Here is a 25,697-nt window from a genome sequence, read left to right as displayed (position 1 = left end):
ATGTATCACAATATAATGTTTTATATATATGTTATAAAATGTGTGCAATGTTAAAGTGTAACAGAACAATCAAGGCAAACTTTGAGGTAGATCAACATCTGTAATAAGTATTGGTGTAACATTCACAAAATTCACGATCGGTTCAATACAACAGTGGTGTCACGGTTCGGAGCGTTTTCAAATACAGCGAAAAGAAAGAAATGCCAGAGAAATTTCCTTGATTTAAAAAAAATATATATATTTAAAGAAAATGTATTTTTTTTAATAAGTGTGAGTTTTCCTACATCTCGAAACGTTTAGTTTTATAAATGGGGGTAACCTTTGAAGGATGAACAAATAATGTTTCGGTCATCACATTAAAACAACATTTAAATATGATAATATTTTAGTTTTCAAGTGATGGAAAAAGATGTGTAATGTACTTGAAAGCATTTTACTATTCCTGGCAAACTTTCATGGTTACAGTTAGTGTTACATTAAATCAATGGTGAATGTTGCTGATATAAAATCTTGGCTTATAAAGCCTATAACTAAAATTTGAGCGATGCTATTACTTCAGTGGCGAATTTAAATGCTAAAATGCTTTCTTTACTGTTAGGATCTCTTAGCGGTGTGTAGTAACAGTGTCGCTTGATCAAGATCAGCTCGCACTGCACATGACAGTGATCCAAACTTATAAACGGTCCATGAAGCACAAGTGTAGGACAGTTTACAAGAGTAGGGCAGTTTCGTTCCGCTTTTATTACATTTGCCATTTGAAGTAGAGCAATGTTGTGGTGGTCGCGCCAGCTTTGAAAATATTGAGCGCTTTATCGGAAAAATGATTTATCGTTACGGACAATGGCGTACCGTCGACAAATACTGATACCGATTTATCGTCCAACCCTAGACTGAAGAAACTACAGGTTTAAAAAGACATGATGGTGACTTTACTTTTTAGATGAACAAGCCTATCTCTTTAAGATTGACAAAGAAATGTGTTTGTTCTTTCAGAAAATACAAACCGCATGATCCAACTATCATTTGCATTTCTTCACAGGTGCAGACAGGATGATTTATTCATTTGTTTGTTTGTTCTCCCACCCTAATTTTATAATTGGCCACTTGTGACACTAATCCAATATTTCAGTTTCAACTGTATAAAGTTGATTACAACAACTTTATACAGTTGACAGTTGACATGTGATTACAACAAACTATGACACAAAAAAGTGGTTAATGTGGATCCTAAAAGTGTCAAAAAGCTTTCCAAGTCCCAAAAATACCTATGGTCCAATAACAGTGGTTAAGTGGCTTTGCAAGCACAAAGCGAGGGCAGGTTTTATGCAATTAGGCTACTTTAATTAGCCCCTTAAGACAACCAGCCAACTGAAACTTAATTAGCTAAACTGTTCCCAGTGCCACAAGCTCAATGTACAGTTAAAATCACATTCAGGAGTCCATAGATGAACTGAGCAAAAATCATAGGTGATGTTACAACATATTTGAGGTCTAGGATCACTTCAGCATGATGGATGTTCATCCTCTAAGACCACCTTTTAACTGGGCGTATTATTATGGCTACATAAACATATATTGAACAATGGGAGCTTACATATGCATGAGTAATCGCATTGCTCACAGCTCTAAGGAGTAAAGGACTGCCTGCATATTTCATTTCCAATGTGTTTAGCAGAATGCTTAGTAAATTGCAGGAGAGCTATTCTGATCCACCAGTAAGCACTTAAACATGATTAAATGGATTGATTCGAATGCATTAATATATGCACAAACATAGATTTAATGATCTAATCATGACATGATTTAAATATGTTCTATGTAAAGTCTGCCTAGCTCTGTCCTGAACCGCAGCCTGAGTCTTGTCTTGTACTGCAGACTGAAACAATTATCACCTCAAGGTAGAAAAACACTATCATTTAAGCCGTTTCAAGAAAAACCCACATGACCTTCAACCACACACTCAACCGATCTTCTGCAGACCCTCATTTGTCCATTCACTACACTAATACTAAAGTCAGCGAAGTTCAGCCTAATGGTGAAACTGCCATGACATTTTATTGTTATTATGAGTAAAGATTACGGTCCTTCAGTTTTGAGACCCTGTAAATGAACATAATATGGAAAAAAATAAAAGTGATTTTAATTGATTGTCAACCGCTGCATTCATGTTTTTGTGAACCTATAATTGAAAATAGGCTAAAGTTTGTTTAGGACAAAAAAGTTAACATTGAAATTTGACTAAAATAAAATAAAATTACCAGGAAGGAGAAAACTAAAAAACATTAACACAAAATATGTCATTCAGTAGCCTTCATGTAAAACATTAGTAAGCTTATTCAGTGGCAGTCTTCAATAATTATGATTCAGCCTTATGCATCTTGGTGGAGTATTAATGGAAGAAAGAAAAAAAAATGTTGTATGTCAAAATATCGGATTATTAACATTTCACTGTGAATGCTATGATCCTAGGAAGAGTTTGAGCTTTGAAGGGAGATAGATTTCTATTCCACTGGGGGTGTGAGAGGTTCTCTATGGATAGGGTGACATCACTCTTCGGACTGATCCAGAGGGGAGGAATGTGGTAGAGAGCGCCTCTGACCCGCCTCTGATGCTCAGTGGAAACTCCCTTTATACTCCCTTCAGTCACTTGCAAAGCACTAGCAGGAAACTGCCTGGACCTGACCAAGGAAACCCTATATTAGTCAAATAGTTACACTGAGATCCGGTGCTTGTGGATCGCACAGACCTGGTCAAATGCTGAAGAGAGGAGCATAAGTTTGGCAGTCATCACTAAAATTATTTTAAAATGTCTTCATAATTACATAGCAAGATGAATTAACTCTGACTGGCATGTTTTGTTTATTTTCTCTCTTAAACACCACAGTAAACATCCTTGATATGTTGACTTTTGACAATAGGGGTAGGTGATATGACAAAAATCTTATATCACAATATGAGTAATTGTAACTCACGATAACGACATCAAAGTTGTTATTTTTGCTTTAAATGTGTTTTTTAGGATGAACACCATTGACATTTCAGAATTCTTATCACCATTTTCAATATCACAACTGATTAGTCAGCCACTGTTTACACCGGCACGAGCATGCTCAGTGTTGGTGAATGGTCAAGTGATCCGCGTTTTCAGTCGTTTTAATGTGGATGGAGATCAATTCTAATATGCAGATAAAATGCTGGTGTGGATGGAGATCGTATTTGTTTTAATTCTCCGTTTTTAAACGAAAAGGCAGTAGTGTGGACGGGGCCTCAGACCAGCCTGTCTAGCACCAACAACCACACCACACTCAAAATTGCTTAAATCACCTTTCTTTCCCATTCTGACATTCAGTTTGGAGTTCGGGAGATTGTCTTAACCAGGACCACACCCCTAAATGCATTGAAGCAACTGCCATGTGATTGGTTGAAATCGAACAGGTGTTCCTAATAATATTTTAGGGGAGTGTATGTCTGTGATTAGCTACAATGATCAACACTTCAAAAACATGTTGTAAATAGACATCTTTGCTGCTCTTCACCAAGCACTTGCAAAGAACACAGGACAGCGTTGAAAGCAAGCATCTGTCAGCGGATCTGTAATATATCTGCTGTCAGACGGATTCTCTGATAGATCCTTGTAGCCAATCACAGACATATATTTTGAGCGCATGAACACAATGGCCAATCAGAGGTGTTTAAGAATCTGTTCAACAGTGCTCAAAACACTAGAGGGAAATGCTGGTATCGTTCCCATTTTTTTTTTTTAATTTCAGAACAATATTAGTGTGCTCTCTGATAGCACACGCATATAGCTAAATGAGTAGTCTTTTCACTGCTTACTGTGCTTTAGTGGTTTAAAATCACTTGTTTTAACCGCAATTCTTAAAGAGTAACTAAACCCTAAACCAACTTTTTTTAGTTAATGATCTGTAAGAATGGATCTTTATTAATATCAGTCATTGATTCGAGTAACTTTTTTGACATTTATGTATAAAGTGTTTTATTTCTAAAATATATGGTGTAAAAACGTCTTAGTGCTGCCCTCTTCAGGTTGAACGGTGGCTACTGCAGTTGAATTTTCCTATTGGATGTTCCACACTTCGTGACGTACGCAGGTTTCAGCTCACCATGCTCTTGGTACGAATAAAAACCAGCTTGTTTCGTTAAAACCACTGTAGCGAGTCAGGAGTTGGAATTGTGAGTATTGAAAACGATCAGGATTGAGTGTTTTAGCACTATCTCCGCTGGGGTCAGCCCACTTTTTCAGCATTTTCAAATATTGCCAGTGGGTGGAGTCAGGCTCTGACCAGGGGTTTAGTTACCCTTTAAAAAAAATGCAAAAGATACACTTTCGTGACTGCGTAGCAAACATCACGCGAGAGTAACTTTGATGGAGACGATAGTCCAAAGTCTCTACCGGTATATCGACCAGCCCAGTTGACAGACTGAATTCCTTAAATTGCAGGTTTGTTATTAAAGTGCACAGCCACTCGCCGAACACAGGAATCTGCTTAAAATACACAGAAAGTGCAGAACACTTGTGAAACAAAAATTGAAGTCCGACACTGTAAAAGATAGAATGCTGTGCTGGAAGCGGCTGTATTTGTACAAAAAATTAAAAAAATTAAAAGTCTATTCCAGACTTTCTGCATAGTTAAGGTAGCCCTCGGCCGTTCCCTCGAAACGTGACACTCGTCTCGCTAGAGAAACAACTGGTACCAGCACTAATTGAAATTTTGCATGCAAAGTGACAATAGCCAGGCCCTGGGTAGCATGGATTAGGCACTGAATGGAGGCGGATTCTTTGTGAACGCCACTGTGGAGGCTGGTGTGCAGACAAGCTCCCTGCATCTGCTCATTCAGCGGACTGAGAAAACACATGATTGCGAGCAGCCGCTCACTTTACCTTTATCTAATCCCACTTCTGAACCCCTATCACCACCTCTCTACCCCACACTCTGCGCTTTATTACCTTCCCGAAACACTGTACTGCTATGTGTCTGCTTATGCTGCAGTAGCCCACACTCGGTGTATGGTTGGAAACGGACGTGACACATTTACATTTGAAAGCAGATTATTCAAACTTGGCAGGCATTTCAAAGTGGAAGTGTTGATATGAGAGCTAAACCGGCTATGTTAACAAACAATAGCTTTAATTATCTCCTCTCTCTATTGTTTAAGAGTATTATGGAAATAGATTATGAAAAGCTTAGCTGAAAAAAACTTTGCACTTGTACAAAATACTAAGCTAAATTTATTTTGGTAGTATTTATAAAACTTCAGAAATACTGATCAAATTTTGACAGCATTACAACGATAAACTGACCAATAAATTCAGAATTAAGAATTATAAATTATAAAAACAAAAAGTAGCCATTAAACAAAGCAGAAGCTGAAAGAAATATGGAAAATATTCTGATAAAACAAGTCATGAAATTATAAATAGTATTCTGGTAATACATTATCACCAAGGCTCGTATTAAAACCAGAGTAAATCCTATTTTTATTCTTTACCCTAAAGACTGAAGTCCATCATGTAGACGAGCACATCAATAAATAAATAGCGTTCAGATATTTACTGTATGGGAACAGACGCAGCTGCTTATGGGATGTCTCAAGATGAGAGAGAATTTGCATTGTATCATGACATTATGACAGCAAAATAGAATGCATGCTGGGAATATTGAAATAGCGAGGAATCTTTTGAACGCCTCGCCTGGCGTCCTACTTACAATAGATGCCAACTCTTGACGTGGTAAAAACAAAATGCAGCTCGGCTGTGGCCTTATGGTATTATCCCCGTTAATAACATTTTAAAACCATAAAACGTGGAATTGTGATTTGTAATCACATAATGCAAATCCAGCATATACTGTAGTACAAAATCTATAATGTAAAATCTGATAAGGAATATTGTTTGATTACACTGTGAACCTGAGATGCAAAGCAGAATAGCTAAAAATGAAGGCGGCAAAATTAGGAACTATGAAATATAAAGAATAACACAAATATATATTTTTTTACTAATCACTGAAGACGCACAGTTAAAAGGACTAATACTAAATTACACTGTAACTAGTTCAACTGCTGAATAATATAAGGTGACATACAAAAACTTGTCACTGAGAAAAAACTTCAAAGCCCCTTAGACTGGCATCATCAATTTAATATAAAACAATAAAGAGCAGAAACATATTTCATGGACACCTACTGGGAAAAAGCTGTCTAAATTCACATATGCAAATCCAACGTGGGTTTAAAAAAAGCACTTACTTTATTCTTCCACTAAAGGAGTCTCAAACAGAATCTTATATCCTGAGGGTCACCACACAACCTAATTAAATTATACTGATAACATTTTACACAGACATGTACACACACAAATTAAATACAAGAGAACTATATTCCATCCTCACAACTGAAAAAAAAAATGTAAAATTCCTTGAAATAATTCTAGATAAACACTGTTGTATAAGGCTTTAAAGATGACGTCAAATCTCACCTACCCATCCCATCTACTGCCTGCCATCACTTTGTTTTTAAGGTCGAGGCAGCGTTGACCTCTTTTTCAACTCTCTAATTTTTTATATGTAAGTGCCACGCTTTCACACCATTGGCTGAAAAACTAGGGTGATAGACAGAGGAAACTGCAAATCGACCAATCACTCCAGGGTTTGTGATTAAGCGATCCACAAGGGAAAATATATATGCAAATATATCAAATTATTTAATAATTTAAATAAACATTTCAAAACATGAAGACTATAGTGTGTGTGTGTGTGTGTGTGAATCTCTTTTCCAAGATGCAATGTAGAAATCATCATTTATACTTTTCTTGAACAGCGAAGACGATACTAAAGGCAACATAGCCTATTACTAAAAAAAAAGAAAGAAAAAGGTCAAACCTTTGAGGACCATAAGGCCTCTAAAAGTAATCAGAAAAATTATTTTGATTCCTTTATTAAACACTGAGGCTTTTTCTAATTTTTGAATTATAATTACTGCACATATTAATACAGTAGTTATTAAATGTGTGTGCACATTTCAATTTAAATTGAATTAAACTGGCCCTAGAAAAAAAAAATCTACATTTTTGGCGAATATACCCAAAAATATTTGCCCGCTTTGTTCAAGTGACTTATATATGATAATAATTAATGGTCAGAAATTGATTGAAATCTCTGTACAACATTTAAAAAGTTATAAAAATGTTGAAGTAATTGGTTTAGCCTATGCTGCTCCATATAAATGTTTTAAGAAAGATTTAATAGCAAAGGTAAAAAAAAAGGCGGTCATACAGTACTGTTGAATGAACTCTTATTTAATTAAAATAGATTTGTGCCCGAGTATGCAAATGTACATGTTCATTTTATTATGCACATAACTAGGGTACACTGTTAGCCTCATGTTTTGAGGATACTAAATTTGAGTATGATAAAACCTTGAAAAAAATATTTTCAGTTAAAATCTCCAGTCTAAAAGTACAGAATCGAGTAGGGTATGCCTATATTAATCCATTACATGACATTAAACTCAAGTATCATTAAACTTGAGAACTAAAGCCACAAGAGGTTCCTGTAATACCAGCAGTGCCTACTTAAAATTCATTGAGTATAATTTACTGGACACAGACACTTCAAATCGCCTGGGATTGAATGTGTGGTCAGTAAGTGAGAATAAAGGACTGTATGGTTGTTTTGTTATTGCATTCTCACTGGAAACCTGCTTCATTGTCCAACATGCTGAGTCCAGCATCACCATTTCAGCTCTGAATTCCCGCTGAACACGAGCGTAAAACAACACGTGAATGCGTAACAAGAGAATTAAATAGTAATGATGAAAAATAAAAAAAGATTCATATATAGAAGTGGTTCGGGTTTAATATTTCACCTTGGAAATGATTGTACAAATAAGGGGCGCGAATCTCGTGCAAGGTTCGCGCACGCACACGTATCAGCGCGTGGAGATAAAAAATAATGCGTTTTATGCTCCTACTGAACACGAAAAGATGATAAATATATTATTTCTCAAACTCACTCTGATACTGTACAAATAAATGCGTTTCTAAGCCACCTGTGATGTTTTAACAAAATAGTTCGCATGACAGAACAAGCCTTATCAAAGGGATACGTTCTTGTCAGCGGGAAAGCAACCGTTGAAAAATGTCACATTTGTCCCAGTATCATTCCACATTCGTTAATTAGCGAAAACATGGTTTCGTATCTTATTTCTAGAAAGGCATTCAAAACTAACGTGCCGTGACCGTAAACTCTGTGTCTGTCGGCAAGATGCTGGACTCGCAAACCACGGGGAGAAACATCTTACCTTCAACAGCCAGGACCGAGGGTAGTAGTGTCCATAAAATCCATAGGATATCCATCATTGGTTTCTTAGGGGTGAAATTGTATAAAGTCCAGACATTCAAATCAATTGTGCCCTGAAAGCCATTGATATCAGACACTGGCGCAGACCGGCAGACTTCCACCTTCCGTTGAATGAATACGATGCCATAAACACAACTAAAATCCAAAGCGAGTATGGACGAGACCAAATGAGTCAGACGAGGGGGGAGGGTGGTTAGAAACGCCGCGTTAGATCGGCCACATAATGAATGTGGATAAGAAACGTCGCTTTATAAATACCAAAAACTCGTAATAAATATAATGTCATTGATAAGTATCGACCCAAGCGCATTCCCATCGGTTAGACTACAAAAGAGTGAACCCATCCAACCCGAAAGCGCTCATTTCTTCTTTCCCACCTGTCAATCAAGGCAAGAGCATAACTATTCAGCCTTATCAGCGGATGCTCGGTAGAAAAGTGTGACAATTGGGAATACAGGGATATGCGAATTTAGACAGACTCTGAGATTATTTATGAAGATTAATCGAAATATGTTTGTTACAGTTGCACTAATGGTAGCTAATGGAATAGTATGTCGCCTTTTTTTCTGTTGCCCAATTTCTTCATAAAAAAGTAAAGGTAAGACGGCTTTTAAAATTACTGTGAAACGAGGGGACACATAAATATCGGAAAGCGTAAAAGTAGCCTAGATATATGCTTTATTGCATATACTTTATTAGGCCTACATTGATATAACATTAGCCTATGTAAAAATATATAAAAGTAAAACAATTATATATTTTTTATTTTATTTTTTATTTTTTTTCACATGCATTGTGTACAATTGTAACTTAGTTTTGAAAACACAGATGTTTTATGTGTACACGCTGAAGCAAAATCAATGAGAGCACAATGTGTCTATGTCTGGCAGCTGTGACAAACTCACTAGGCCTCATTTGCAATTTTAACAATGTGTGTCAACTGACTAACAACATTTTCAATGCATTTGTGTAGGTGCCTAAAACAACATATGCAATTCAAATAGGTTAGCAAGAATAAGCAGCAAAAAACACAACAGAAAGGTTAAGTTTATCCAACCAAAATATAATAAAAAGGTAATTCGTCCCTCAGATGACAAATAAAATAAAAACAAATCTTTGAGAAATTGTAGCAGTCTTTCTCCATTGTCCAACAAGACATGTTTAGCATAAATTCAAATTGTCACCATAATTTACACCATTTCCTTTCAGGTCCCGAGTGATAAAAAAATAAAAAGGAACCTTGAAACCTTGTGATGAGTGAATCACGATATTTTCTAATCACTGATTCGACTGAAAAGCGTCTTGGCAAGAGATGGAGGTTATATTTGTTATGTGAATATAACAGGATCATGGTGTAAGCTATAAATTATGCACCTGCTCTTTCCTTTCTACTGCTCGCTTAGATTAAGCTCATTTGAAATGTAATAATATAGAAGTAGCAGACTTTGTGAAGAAAGAAAGAAAGAAAGAAAGAAAGAAAGAAAGAAAGAAAGAAAGAAAGAAAGAAAGAAAGAAAGAAAGAAAGAAAGAAAGAAAGAAAGAAAGAAAGAAAGAAAGAAAGACCTGTGCTCTATGTGAAGCTTTTTGTGTTATTCTTGCCAACAGCTCAGTTGACTTGAAAATCTTTCGAAAGTCTAGAACTAGAGTTACCTGATCCCAAATGGTTGTGTCCTACACATCAAATCACTATAGAATGTCCATCTTTACTAAGTAATTTGTTGAGTTTGTTAAATAAAGTTCCACAAAAAAGGTCAATATAGGTACAAAGTTGTATTGAATATTTACTGCATTGCCCACTAGTGTTTCAGTAAATCAATCTTTTCAAAAAATCTATGCAGAAATTGCAAAGGCAATCAAGGCATGCAAGGCTTTTCGGTTTTAAATCTATATTATGAGTGAATTTACCCTAAAGTAAGAATGTGGCCTGAAAACAATTTAGCTTCAATTAAATCACCTCCTCTTCCTTTAAAGCAAATCTATAAGCTGTTTTTATCAGTGCATTAATAAGTGACAGTCACTGGCGACAGTGGTACGGTTTAAAAAAAAAAAACATTTTACTGACAACCAGAGAAGAAGAAAAAATTTAGGACAGAATAAAATCTCTCAAACTTAATGTATAAACTTTTTGACCTGTCAGTTGTAGTTTGTAAGAAGCGACAGCTGAATTTTTGCACTAAACAGAATTTTTAAATATTCCTTAAAGCAATATACAACTGATTTCCTGTTTCAGCAGCTGGTAGTGTGATCCAAATATAGCTGAATAACCAACAAATGAGGCGAAGGTGGGCGAAGGTGGACACAGGCGGTAAAGTTCGGAGAAGCCCACAAGATGATTCTCTACACAGATGGAATAAAATGAGTTTTTCTGAGCGACAGTAGCGGGCTATGTATGGGGCACAGGCTTCAGATTAATGGCAGCTGAGACTGCTTTTACCATTCCCCGCGAGGTCACAGAATCTGACCAAGTAAATCACGGCCGACTTAGAGGATCAGAATATATCAGAACGCAGATATAGACCTATAAGGTGTCTGTCTAAATAACCCGAGACTTGCGGGCAATGACAGGATTAAGTTATTCTATTCCCTGTTATTGAATTTGGAATCTGCGTTTTGTTAGTCCATGCTCTCATGGAACAAAGCTGTTATTGTAATATAAAGAACTGGCAGTATTTTACTTGAAAATACCAGTCAGTCTGTGGAGAAATATCAAAGGATATAAAACTAGACTAACCATGGGAGACTGGACTTTAATACTTTGACTAATGTCTGCTGGAATATCAAGTACGAAATGTTTTAAATTATTTTTATCATTTCCCGTATGGAAAAGAATGTGTATTGTGAATTGATACCATTCTCTAATATCACAGTATACATCAAAGAGAAAACTACTGTGTGTGTGAATTAGATTCTGGTGGAGTTATTTAGCCTGAACAAAAACCTTCACATTATAACATTAACAATAAGGATTGACTTTTTTTTTTTTTAAGAAAGGGTTTAATTTATTTATATAGTTTCAGCTTTGAGTTTTTGGATAAATATTTTTAACTGCATAATATTATAGCACCAAACAGATTTTGTTTTGGTTTTCTTGTAAAACTTTTATGCAAAACCATGTATAAAAAAATTAAAAATAAAATTATATAAAACGCAAAACACTTGCAAGGCAATACACCAGATAAGAGAGCGGTTTAAAAGTTCATTACATTTTTGAAAGGATATTATAATTTATATTTTTAGAAATAAAAAAATTAAGAAAATGATATATGCTCAACACTGGACCCAGTAAAAAAACTTAGCACTAGCAAGCTATATTTAAATTCAAGTTTTGTTTTGCAATTGGAAAATTGATTAATAAGCATGACACGTACATAACTGTAAAACATGATCAATATCGAAACAAAATGTACACAATCAATATATAATAATCAAACTTAACACAAAGCAAAACTTACGAATGCTTTCAAACCAAACTCAATCTGTTTATTTTACTTTGCAGTATATTTTTGATAATTACATATCTAAAAAAAATAATAATTATAAATACGCTGAAAGTTAAGCCTTAAAGTTCAACACATCAGTCAAATAAATAACGGTATCTGATTAAATGTGTGATGTGTGTAACTTCAATTTGACACTACTGAACATAAGAAGTACCAAATTGCTTCAACAGCGCCACCTAGAGGCGGGGAGTTGCACCTCTCTCTTCATTCTCAATCTTGCCTTTTAGTTTTTGATGCATGTAGAATAAAAAAAAATATTTTCTTTAGATTCAAAGTATGAATACTTAAACTTTGGGCTATACTACATAAAAATAGTGTCTATTCAAATTGAACTTGAGAAAAAAAATCAATAGAAAAAAATGCATCTCAAGTATCTCATAAATCAACTGTAAATCAACCCATGAGAGTGGCTACACAAAATCCCACATTTTAAAGCTTCTAAATCAATGTTTTCCCTGTATCCATTCACAAGCAGAGCCATTAAACAACCATTTAGCCAGTGTTCAAGACACCCTTATCTGTATTTTGTTATTGGCATGGCAGTAATGAAGGTAGACTTTAAAGTGCTCTGCTATCTGTTAAGTATGTGTGCTTGATCTCTGACCTTTGTGGCAGATCCTGGCTGCTTTAAAATCTGAGAAGACTCTTCAGATGTGAATTAACCCTCAAGGGACACCGCCTCACAGGTCAGAGAAAAAAAGATAAGGCCTTTATACCGGTACTTCGCATTCAAGGCTTAAAATTAAACTTGGGCTTGACTCGAGGATGGTATTCCACATGGGGTTTCTTTTGCAGTTATAACTTCCTTTCTTTTTTTAAGCTGACAAATGAGCCTTTCCAGCGATAAGGGTTGAATGCAATATGTGAATTTGAAAGTTAATGAATTCTATTCTTCAGTGATCACAATAATCCAATCCATTGATATACAACGCCGGCTCTCTGTACTTATTCTGTGGTCAGGTTTAGTTACTGCTTATCCTGTTCACTTAAGTCATCCTATTAGTGTTTCAGTGACTCGCTGCCAAAACATGAATTTAACCTCAATTAGGCTGTGCAGATTTAATCAAAAGGCCAGAAGTCCTGTCCCTCTTTAATTAACTTATGGAGGATTCAAAGTGTAACTTATGTGATCAGAGTTCCTATAAAAGACAGCGGGGGGAAATCAGAGTTTTAAATTGGAGGAAAGTCATTCTTATAAAGTAGTTTTAGCCATTTCTCATACCGCATTACCTCACTTTTGGGTAGTTTGGTCGCAAGAATGCTTTGTTGAAGTGCTCAGTCGGTGTGTCATCCTGTAGCATTGCATCTTTATCCGTTTGTGAGGGAGAAAAGCCTCGTGTTAAACAGTCTCGGAGAACTAAACCTCACAAATCAGCCACTGCAATGCAGGACATGGGGTTTATCACCAGAATAAATCCACGTCTGTTACGAGAAAAGCACAGCCTCTGCTGAAATGATTCAAAGCAAAGTGCATCTTTCAGCGTTTGTCGTCAATCATATGATCTGGGCCACATGGACCCCAAATAAACCTTATCCTAATTGATGGAGCTCTCTTCAAATAAAGCAAAGATCGCTTATCAGCGACCATGCTGAAACACTTTGGAGGAGGGTGGGGGTGACTTTAGAGCCAGACCTCCTGTAATGTTCCTCAGGTGGACATATGCAGCCCTAAAGAAGAGTGGCTTTCATTAACGGCATGAAACACAAGCTCCTTGTCCCCAGCTTTGTTCACTTTCCAAATGCAGATTAGCCAGAATTCCCTTGCAAAGCTCCTGTGCGTCCTGTCAGATTTCTTGTAGCCAAAAAATATAATCCCAAGAAGGGGATTTTCTCATGTGCACCTGTGTGCGCATGTCAAATTCCATATGTAATTCTAGACCAAACATGTGCGTTTGTTTCTGTGAAAAGCCAAAGCACATGTTGATTTTGTGGAGGATGCTTCAAGCTTCCTATACACATTAGCTGCAGATTGTTCTGTTAAAAGCCAAAAGATTGGACATATGACACAGATCATTTCCATTAATGTTATCAATAAACGTTTATCATATTGTTCTATAAAAGCATCAAAAAGTTGCAGAATTTGAAATCGTGTTAAAATGTAGCCCAAGTGGCCCTGAGAAATTATGGGAAAAGTGGTGCAGGTTAAAAATGCAGCAAATTTGTGTGTGTTTTGGGGGGGGGGAAATCAAAGTTTTTGTCCCGAAAGTCTTTCCTCTGCTCAATGATACATGAAACAAATGCTGCAATGTTCAGGATTTCTTGCCGAAAGAGCTATTCTGTGTTTAATGTCAATGTGTCATGCAAAGAAAAGAGATTCATTCAAACTAGCCAGAAAAAATGACCCATATAGTCTATAGTAGGCCTACAACAGTGTAATTTTAATTATCTGTCGACATGAAGCCAGTGAATTGCAGAACTTGTGCATAGTATATATCCACTACACTATGATCAGATGCTTTTTTAACTGCTGCTTTCTCACAGCTGTCATTTTTGTGTGTGTGTGTGTTTTGCTATTAAAAGGAAAGCATGTACATATTTGCATAATTATCTAATACAGCAAGCAATCGCCGTCATTTTACCGTAATTAAAGTAGGTATTAGACCGGCTATGAATAACCCACTTCTAACCAAAAAAATAACCCTAAATTTGGTTACATGTTATTTTTGCCAAAATAACTTCCGAGATGTATGATATTCCATCATACAAGCAAAGTCAACTGTGATTACAAGGTGTTTGGTTTCATATCTTTGACATGTTTTATGCGTAGCCTGTGCTTCTATTCTTGGTCTATGGTTTGAATATTAATATAACATTTTTATTGACAGCCCAAATTTTGCCTTGTTTTAGCCTGGACGTCAGGGCTGTGTTTGTTTGGACAGCTATTAGACGTCTTTTAAATCCAAAAATGTCACTCTCAGCACCAAAGGTCGCTTTCCATCTTTTTTTTCCAACTTTCCAAGATTGAAACACAAAAATTGGGGCATTGAATCACATTCAGTCTCTTGTACGATACGTGTGCGAATTGTTGCTGCCACCAGTGGCTTTATTTTTAGGTCTCTAGCAGGCTATATAGAATAAATGATAATGATTGTAATGATGATTATTATTATACAACTGCAATGTTTTACTTATCGATCTTTATCAAAAGAAGTAAATAAATACATAAAAATGCTAGGTTGTTTTAACCCAATTTTGGGTCAAATATGGACGAACTCAGCCATTGGGTTACATTTTTTAATTACATTTTTAACCCAACGTTTGGGTTTGTCCATATTTGACCCAAAGTTGGGACGTTGACACAAAGTTGACACAAGTTGGGTTAAAACAACCCAGCATTTTTAGAGTATATTGTTTAGCATTAATCTTAATTTGCTGATTTGTACTATTTTTCTCTATATATTTCTGTCCGCACCTAAAACACCAAATGGAACTGGTAAACAGAATTTAGTGGCTAGGATTTGCCACTGTGATTGTGAACTTTAAATGTACGAGGGCGCAGTATCCAACTGCATTGACCATTTCTGACATAATCTCCACCCCTCAAAGTACGGCAGCTCACTCTGTGTTTCATTCAAACCATTAATTTCCAGTATATTTGCATAAACTTACACTGTAAAAAAAAAACATTGTTGGTTTAACTTAAAAAAGTAAGTGACCTGGTTGCCTTAAAATTTTAAGTTGATCGAACTGGAAAAAGTGAGTTAATACAATGAAGGAGATTAATTTAATCATCAAAAACTCAAAATAATAAGTTATCTCAACTAAATAAATTATTTAAGTTGATTTGACAAAAGAAAAAAATGTTGTGATAACAAATCTTGAAAATATTTCACCAACAGCCCAAGATGTGCAACATTTAACATCTCCATATATACATAAAAAGTGTTTAATGACAATGCATTTGATCATTAAAAATTACATTTAGCAAATACACAGTTTGGCTGATACTGACTGTCTCATTGGTGCGATTAATTTGCAAATGCAAAGGGCTCACCGCTTTCAAACAGATTCCTAACTCTCAGTATACTAACTCTCTGCAAATTCAGTAACTATTCATTCCTTGTTGTTCTTCTTTAGACGATTATTACTGCACTACATCTGGAAGATATTTTCCCGATTTACCGTCAGGCCTGTGGAACACTCTCATTTTTAATCACTGTTTCGTGGTCTGAGGGCGGCTGGGTGCAGCCATTTCTTACAGGGCTCCTCAGTACCACACTGACTGTAAAGAAATTCAGCGCTGTGCTAGGGAGCTCTCAGAGGATGTTTTATTAATGGATGGGGATGACGGTGTTATGGCCAGGCCAGAGATCGGCCCCTTTAAAACCGCAGCAATTGCTTTTTCAGAATAATTTCAAGGTGTTTAGGTGGTGCCTAGACATGAATTACTGTCCAGATTTCCTCCTGTTCCTCCTCCACCCCAGCTGTCATACTTCAAAATAATTAATTTATAATAGTTTTTATTATTAAGGTTACTCTATCTTAGAACACAATTTAGATTAATTGTTTTTAACATTGAATTTGTGTTTAGATATTTAATAATTACAACATATTTGAAACATCTGGGAAAATAAACTTTTAAAATGAGATTACATTTTTGATCTATAACATGATAGACATGATGAGTAAATGAGAAACTTTAATAATAAATATTCTAAAAAGAATAATTACTGGATTGTACTATATAATAGAAAATTCCTCTTTCAAGATTGAACTCCTGTTCATTTTTCTGTAATAAAATATAGAATTCTGTATTTCTTGTCTTTTTTTACAGTCCTTTGATGCTCTGATGCTTTGCCAGTTTTGTCCATTGCACAAATAAAGAACTTTATAATATAGATATTATGAAAAAATATTATACACCTTTATAACTATTAAAACATTTTTATACTATTAAAAATCATACTAAAAATATACAAATCTTAATATGATTAACAAATCAGCATCCTTTATACACAACTAGAGTACATCTAAAGTAAAAGATCAAGTATAGTATACACATTATTTTAAGTTACTGGAACTCTCTTGAAAGTGTACACTACTAAACATGCACTTGTTAGTACTACATTTTATTCCTATTTCACTTTACTCAGTTTTTTGAGTGCAATCGGTTTGCATGCTTTTTTCAAGTAAGGTGTATTAATTGGATTTTGCAGTGTAGATTGAAAAATGTACTGTTTGTCAGGCCAAAAGAGCTTTACACAAACAAAATTGAATAATTTAATAACTTGCCAATTATTCATTGTGTGTCTAGAATCATTGTGTGTGTGAGTTTTTGTGTGTGTGTATAAGCCACTGTGTGTGTATTACTTTGCGCGGTGCAGTTGGGAAATAGAGCAGAAGAATAGAAGACTGACATTCAAGAATCTGGATCATTCTGCCTCTAGATGAGCGGGGGCAGCAAAATAGCAGACTGAATGATCAAGGGGTCGTTCCCATGACAACCTTTGCCCATGGAGTTTGCTGACCCCTTCAGCCTGCCAATACAAGCATAGTACAGATTGTAGGTCACATATGGCACAGACGATCCAATCAGGACTAATCTGGCTTGACTCGGGTCATAAATTACACTGCAAAGCGGGCTTCTACCCAGGCTTATCTCAATGGACAGGTCAGGGCCACATTAATGTGAGTGTTTATGAAAATAATACGCACAAAGAAATCCTGAATCCGAGTAAACACTTGTTAGCGTGATGCTTTTCTGTTGGCCTGTCTTTGTTAAAAACATTCTTTAGAAGAAAATACACAAAATCATAAAAAGCGTGTTTGTTTTTATAAGATAAATTTCCCAAGGGAAGAAAAAAATACATAGTCATAAAAATTGTAAATCAATAGCATTCATTTTTGTGCTAATATCAGAGGAACAACCAAAGCTGATCAATAACATTGAATTGTTTGTGGCAATCTGCTTGTTACCATGGCGACGTAAACATCTGAACATTAGCCATAATCAATCAATCAATCAGATTTTGCCTGCATCCCATCTGTGGAGGCATGAGGGGGGCTGTTAATCTCTCTTTTTTTGTGTTTAAATACGTGAACCCAAGACGCAGTCAGTAACTGGTACTCGATCAGACATATGTACACTAAAGGGAATCATTTGGACTTAAATTTCTCAGTTTGCCCCATTATTTATAAAATTCTGTGTCTGTAAAGACAAACTGCTGAACAAGAGGTTCACGTCTACAGTAAAATAAGATGTTCGGCATGCAAGAAACTGGCACAAAGCAAGATCCCAGTGATTGCCGACAGATGGGCAGCCGTATTCCATGATTCATAGCATTTGCCAGGCTCTCATTTTTAATGATAAAGATGTTCAGTGTGACATAGTTTGCCTCGTCTGACACTGGTCACACAGACTAACCACTTATACTACTGTCAAAAGTTTGAGGTCAGTATTAGAGTTTGTTTTTAAAGAAATTAATACTTTTATTAAGCAAGGACACTAATAGTAAAGATATTCATAATGTTACAAAATATTTGTATTTCAAATAAATTAGCTCTTTTTAACTTTCTATTCGTCAAAGAATCCTGGAAAGAATAAAAATATTCCCGGTTTGCACAGAAAATATTAAGCAGCACAACTTTTTAACCTTCAAATGGTCTTTATTTCCTATTTACACTTCTAGGCCTCGGGGTCTATACGACCCTAACAATCGATTGAGTAATTGTACAAAAAATATACATTTTTAATCATACATATAATATATCATTTTTTTGTTTACTTCTCTATTCATTAATGCTGTGTTTTTAGAAATATAAAGTACTCTTTTATCCATATACCACACAATTCCTCAACTACACCATTAGCATTTTTTTATGATACATTGCATTTAAGCTCTAGTACTAGGCCTTCATTTCTGTGTAAAAATTTTCAGATTTATGCCTTTTTTTGACACATGAAGAAAATATATTTAGTTTCTTTCACATTTCCCATTCATTTCAATGTGGGGGTCATATGACCCCGAAGACCAGAAGCGTAAACATTTTTTTTAAATACCTTCAGAACAACCGAATCAAGCCCAGTTATTTGTGTGTGTATAGATAGATAATGTATGAAAAGTCACAAAATCTTTTTTCCACTGAGATGAAGGGAACCTTTTTTTTATTAAGTAAAAGTCGATTAGGGTCATATAGACCCCATGACCCGATTGAGGGCTACATAGTGATAATGTGTCTTGGGCAGTAAATTAGCATATTAGAATGATTTCTGAAGACTGGAATAATGCTCAAAATGTTTGTTATCACAGGAATAATTTATGTTTAAATAAAATGTATTTTAAATTGTAATAATATTTCACAGTATTACTGTTTTTCTGTATTTTTTGTTCAAATAAATGCAGAACTGGTGAGAAAGATTATTAGAGTATAGAATTAAAAGTATAGAATACAATAGAGTAGGCTATAGAATAAAAAAATATTGAAGTACTAGTTAATGGATTCCAGATAAATAATCTCTCTAATTTTAAAAATAATAAATAAATAAATAAATAATAAAGTAAAAAATTGTGAATAACCTTATTTTTATCCCCTTTATTTAGGTTTAAAATAAAATCTAATTTGTTTGTCTTATAATATCATCTTGTTTTCCAGGAAAAGATCCGTAAGATGTACTAAATGCAAATTTTTCTAACTAATTTGCATTTATGTGGAATCCATCTTGGAAAACAAAAACAACCAAACATATTTTTAAGTAATAGTCCAGAATACTATAAAAACTGCACACTTGTGTCCACGTACTGCCTTTCTCCAGAGAGACCATGTATAGATTTCCTTTTTCATTAAAAGGTTTATTATTTTTTCTGGTATCTGGTCAACTGCTTTGAGTCACAGAGGATGACCAGATCAGCAGGGGAACAGATAAGTTTGATTTATTTGTCATGTCTTTGGAACAGCACAACAGAGAAAGATACAACCGCCAAAGGGGCCTGATTTTATTTGAAGATGGTAGAGAAATTTAAGGATGACGTTTAACGTACTCTGTTTTTAATACATACGTTGAAACATTAGCTCTTGGTTTATGGTCTGCATCTGAGAATGTCAGCGATTTGTTTATAAAAAGAGAATTATTTTTCCATGGGGGTTAAACGCACTGGTGGAAACACTTACTTCTCAGCACAAACATTCACTAAACACAACAACTTACATGGTTATATAACATGACACTAATCTACAAGTAATCACTGGAAAAAAAAGGGCCAAGAAAGAAATGGAGCTCTTAGAAATGAGCAGATGTTAAATTTTAAAGCAGATTAAAGCGCCACACATATAAACGGCAAAGGTCAACGATTAGGAATCGGGTTCATGTAAAGAAGCCGCACTTTCAATTCCTGCGCAATGAAATACACATCTGTTGAGTCCACTCGCCCTGCAGCCTGAGCTCAAAACGTCCAACTACCTATCTCTGCCCTCTGGTTGGAGATTTCATGAATGAGCTGGTAATAATCACGGGTGAATGGATCGTCACCTTTTCCAGTGAACGAGGGCCAAAAGGAATATAGAAACATAGAGAGAGAGGGCAGCCACACAGCAGTTTTTAATGGACAGATGCGAACGTCTGGACGAGACTTGGAAGTTGGCAAGCGCGAGCGGATGAGGTCTGCAGAGAACGCTGAGCACCGAGACCCCCATTTAGCCTCTCTGTCGCGCTGACAGGGAGGAAGCAATCAGAAATAATATTCCAAAACCAGACGTGGGATAGCTCATATTTTTCAGATGGGAGGTAAAGGCTTGCAGGTGCAGAACTAAACTAATCTGATATTGTCATTAGCAGTAATTAGATTTTTCATACACGATCAAAGTAGCCACTTCTGGAGACCATCGATCAACTCTCAAAATTTAGAGAGATGTCATTCAATTCATCTGAACAAATTAGTTTTGTTCTCCAAGTAGGTCTTGAAATCTGTTAAACAGCTGTTTAAACTACATTTAGGGTCCATTTTAAAATGTGCTGGGCCGGCCAAGGACATACTGTATGTTTAGCGTATTTTCCAACAATTTTCTAATTTTTCTTAGAGCAATAGAGTATCATTTCTTGTTTAACATCCTGTATGCATTCCAAAGGCACCACAATAGTGCTATAGGACAAGGTTTTCTTCACATTCGACCTTGTTAAGATCTCATTACATTTAATTTACGCATCTGGAAAATCTAGGTGTCTGCAAAACGTAACTCACACTGCATTCAAGTTATAATTTAATCATAAGGTTTTCCTTGGGAAATGAACCCACGACCTTGGTGTCAGCAGCACCATGTCAAGTCAAAATACAGGAACACTTTTATTACTGCGCGCTCTCAGAGGCCAGATATATTTTCACTAACAACAACTTCAATTAAAGGGGAAAATGCATTAATGTTATGGAAGTTATGCTTTGATTACTTATGCATTAATAGTAATTGGAGCATTTCAGACTTTGTATCGATTATGCATTTAGCTGGTGCTAACTTGGGAGTATATTTAAGTTACTGTAAAACTAGTAAGTATCTATTTCTACTTTCTACTTTAAATTGATTTCATTTAAGGTTGTACCAATATTAAAATGATTCTTGATACCGATAAGCTGATTATGTTATGTCATGTTAAATCAAATTTTGTTAAATTTATAACCGTTACTGACACCAGTGGCCGTTAGAGAAACTGCAGCCAGTCTCAGTTTTTTTTTTAGATACGTTTTTTTAACTTACGAGGAGTTTCCATGGGTATCTGGATTGTGCTAGAGGCTGGTCGCTTCTGTCCGTCAGTAGAGTCCATTTAAAACACTACTGCTAGTGTTTGCCGCTGCTTACTCATGGCTGCCGTACGGATACAAGCCCAAGTAGACGAGAACGCAAATGATGTCACATTTTGTGAATTTTCACGCCAACTCGGACCTGACTCCAATTGAGCGTAGACTACAGGGTGATAGATGCAACCATGGTGGACAGTCAAGGTGTCATTCTTTCTATTACATTATGGTTGGCTCATAAATGTACAAATGAAGACTACATCTTAAAGATTTTTTAAAGTAAAAACCAATATATATATATATATATATATATATATATATACACACACACATACATTATTTATATAATAAAATATTTTTTAAAGATTCACTAAAATGATTGACAGCAAAGGTCATATTTGTTTTTAAATAATATACAATTATTTAAAATTTTAGGTTCAGTAAGCTGTGGTTAAAGAAATGATGAATTGTATTAACCAATGATGCATTTGATTAAAAGTGACAGTAAAGGCTTTCATTTTTTGACAAATGTTTTGTAAAAATGTATTGTTCTTTTGAAATCATTTTCTATTTGCCAAAGAATCCTGGAAAGAAAAAGAAAAATCACTCATGGTTTCCACAAAAATATTCAGCAGCGCAACTTTTTTTAAAAATTATTTATAAAACAAATATGTGTATTTATATATGTATTTTTTTATTTTTATTTTTTATGTTTGGGGTTTTTTTTTTCTTCTTTTTTTATTACCTGCCCCAGATAATGTATTGTCGTTATGTTTTGTAAAAAAATTCAAATAAACAAAAAGTAAAAAAAAAAAAAAAAGATAATAATAAATGTTTCTTGAGCGGCAAATCAGCATATTAGAAGGATTTCTGCAGGATCATGTCACATTGAAGACTGGAGTAATGATACTGAAAATTCAGCTTTGCCATCACAGGCAAAAAAAAAAAAAAAAAAAGTTATACAGTAGTCAACAAGTGGATCAAAATGTTCATCAAAGACAAGAACGGGTATTGTTCAAAATTCATGTATAACTTTGATGAAAGGTTTTGATCCATATCAAATGTTTAATAGCTGTATTAAAATAGAAACGTTATTTTAAAATTGTAAAACCATCCAAAAAAATCTTACCCCAAACCTTTGACCTGTATAAAATATAAGCTTTTATAGCCTAAAAGACCAGTAAATCAGAAAAGTTATGATTTATTAACAGTAAATTACTCATCAAAACCTTTCAATGATTCCAGCTTTTCTTGCCTCTTCATTCACCACCCGGGCATATACAGTCTGACAGAAATGCCGAGTTTTGGTTTAAGGCCACTAATGAAATTAAGCCGATAGAAACCGAATGTGTTCCCTCTCACAGCTCTCATGCGCTGAGTCTTTAAAGAATTGTTCAGGTTCACTGAGCAGAGATGGAACTCTCTGGTGCTTTCAAGTGCACGGGAGCATGAAGGATTTCATTTCAGAATCACGCAGAGGTCACCTCCCGAGTGTCTTGTTTTAGGGGAAGCATCTTATCTGAAGTGTGAAGGTGTCAGTGAATAGAAGTTGAGGACAGGAAAAAAAAAAAATTAGTGTGTAGGGGGCGAGGTGGTAAGATTTTGAGGTTTGATGCTAATGTGAGCCGAAGCGCTCCTCTAATGCCACTGCTCCAAATGGGAAAAATTGACTTTCTGAGGAGAGGTGCCACACGCCAGCACTCTGAGAAGCCGGAAAAGGGCTAAGTGGAGAGTGTTCTGAGCAAGGAGCAGCAAAGCCTGGAGCACAAGCAAATATTTCATGAGTAATTTAATATCTGGAACATGAACACTTCCCCCCTATCATGGGTTGTGGGAGGACAGACAGCCAGCGATCTGGGAGAGAGCGAGGCGGAGGGAACACGGCGGAGACTGAGAGGAGGGGACAAGAAATGTGTGCATGAACGTTTCTAAGGGCCAGTTAAGGGTTAAGAATACCCGCCATACTATGCTACCCTCCTGCTCTGGGTCATTGCCTGGACTCAATCTGTCTTGGCCTAATGCGCCTTGAACGGCATTGCCTGCTTACGGTGGGGCCAACGGCAGACTCACGCAAACCTATCAGCGGGAGTTTCGCCTTGTCATCCTGCAGGGTCCTCCCTCTGTAACTTCAGAGACCGATGATGTGTAATGAGTAGCCATTAAAATAAAACCATGGACCTAGTATTTTGCCCTTTGTATTCATGGACTCTTGTCTGCTCTACCTTGAATGTACGGCAGAATTGAATGAATTGCAGGGTAAACATCGCATGCTATCGTCCATGGGTAGACTAAACACAGCTAAATATTTTCTAAGGGTATATTTTGCGGAAGTTGGGTCACTAAAATGACAAGCAGCTCCACAACGGCCGCAGGGTGTGTCTTAATCAGCTCCCTAGTTTAGTAATGATTGCACTTCATAAGATGACCGTATTATAGGGCTGTCCTATAGAAGTCCTCATAAAAAAATCCAAAATGCAAGTGGAAATGTACGTAATTGGAACCTTATTTTTCTGTCTTTTTTTTTGTATGTTTTTTGTTTGTTTGTTTTTTTGTTTAAAAAAGGTATATGGTAAACATCTTGTGTCATAAGTAAAAAAAATGCATTTAGAAATTAAATATAATTTAAAATAAAAAAAAATACAAATTTTGTTTTTCTGTTAATTTCTGTATTTTCTGTTTATAAGATTTCAGCAGGGTTTTTTTTTTTAGATCGGTATAAGTTTTTGAGGAATTGACACTTTTATTTTGCAAAGATGCATTAAACTGTTCAAAAGTGTAAGTAAAGACCTTAACAATTTTGCATAAATTCAATGGAAGAAAAATATATATAAATGTTTTTTATTCATCAAAGAAAATGTGAATAATATTAAAATTTTGTGCAGCACAACTGTTTGAAGAAGAAGAGTTTCTTGAGCAGAAAATCAGCATATTAGAATAATTTCTGAAGGATCATGTGACACTGAAGACTGGAGTAATGATGCTTATAATTCAGCTTTGCCATCACAGGAATAAATAGAAAACTAATTTACTATTTTAGTATTACTGCTTTTATTATATTAATCAAATAATGATAAATTGGTGAGCATTTGAAACTTTTTAAAAAATAACTTACTGAACTTTTAAACAGTAGTGTACATCTTGCTTAAAAGTGCATTTCTCATAACTCATTTACACAATTGATTTTATTGAATTTTCAATGACTAAAATCAACCTAAATACATAAGGTTACACTGATAAACAATACTAAATTCAAGAGTTAAATGAGAATTTTTTACATTTACATACCACTATTTACATTGTACTTTATAATTGAGTCACGAGTAAAGTTTAGTGAATCAAGACCATTGCTAATGTCCAAATTCATGTACAATACATACCGATTCACATCATCATGAACTTGGGAGCAGAATGACACAACAACAACAGTTTCCACAAGCATAATGCATCAGTATATCATTAGGAGAAAACCAAGGACAACATGCAAATTAGCAACACTTGCTGAAGGTCAACCACAGAAGTGATCTAAATTCCAAGCATGCCAACACATCACTACATTATCTGTAATTATTCTCAGTGCGGCCAGTGAATACATGACTTTGAGGATGGCATTATTTATCGTTATCCTTGTCTAATTTTTTAATTGGAGTCAAGAGTTCTCAAACGGGCAAAAATCCCTTGTGGTGGTGTTAAACAAGTGAATTATTCATTCACACAAACCTCTTTCTTCTATTTTTTTAATCTATCTGTCTATCTATCTAGGTGAAGCTAGTTCAAGATATGTGTGTAAGGGCAACGCTGACATGCAAAATCTGTTATGGAAGCTCATGAATGTTTGAGAAATTTCTAGAAAAACACTGCCACTCTGAAATGATGTAAGTGCTAAGCACACAGAACATGTATTAAGCGAGACTTAAAACTATAAGACATCGCACAGCAGTAACATTAATTATGTGGGGATAAGTGACATTTTTGACATAATAGCCAGTTTTAGCAACTAATACATAAAGCACATCTAAAACCAATGTCAAAAGACAAAATTATGTGGCCTATGAATATAGTTGTGAATGCACATATGACCGACCGTTATACAG

The 25,697-nt window shown here is 35.3% G+C and overlaps 1 protein-coding gene across 5 annotated transcripts in view; it reads right to left on the bottom strand.

Moving 5' to 3' along the window:
- Window positions 1–25,697, bottom strand: part of ephb2b (eph receptor B2b) — a 169,259-nt gene that overhangs the window by 128,999 nt on the left and 14,563 nt on the right. The window contains exon 1 of one of the 5 annotated variants that reach the window (XM_039673889.2): window positions 8,323–8,514. The exons of 2 other annotated variants lie outside the window; for them this stretch is intronic. In XM_039673889.2, the coding sequence (XP_039529823.1) occupies window positions 8,323–8,380 (58 nt within the window). In that variant the 5' untranslated portion in view covers window positions 8,381–8,514. Of the gene's footprint in view, window positions 1–6,503; window positions 6,525–8,322; window positions 8,515–25,697 lie in introns of those variants that run through there. 2 more of the 5 variants (XM_039673890.2, XM_089125334.1) reach the window with 2 other exon arrangements.

Source organism: Pimephales promelas, chromosome 21, assembly GCF_988280905.1.
Source record: "Pimephales promelas chromosome 21, fPimPro1.hap1.1, whole genome shotgun sequence".
Lineage (NCBI taxonomy): Eukaryota > Metazoa > Chordata > Actinopteri > Cypriniformes > Leuciscidae > Pimephales > Pimephales promelas.
The sequence above is the reverse complement of the archived record's forward strand: the minus strand, read 5'-3'. Positions and strand labels throughout refer to the sequence as shown.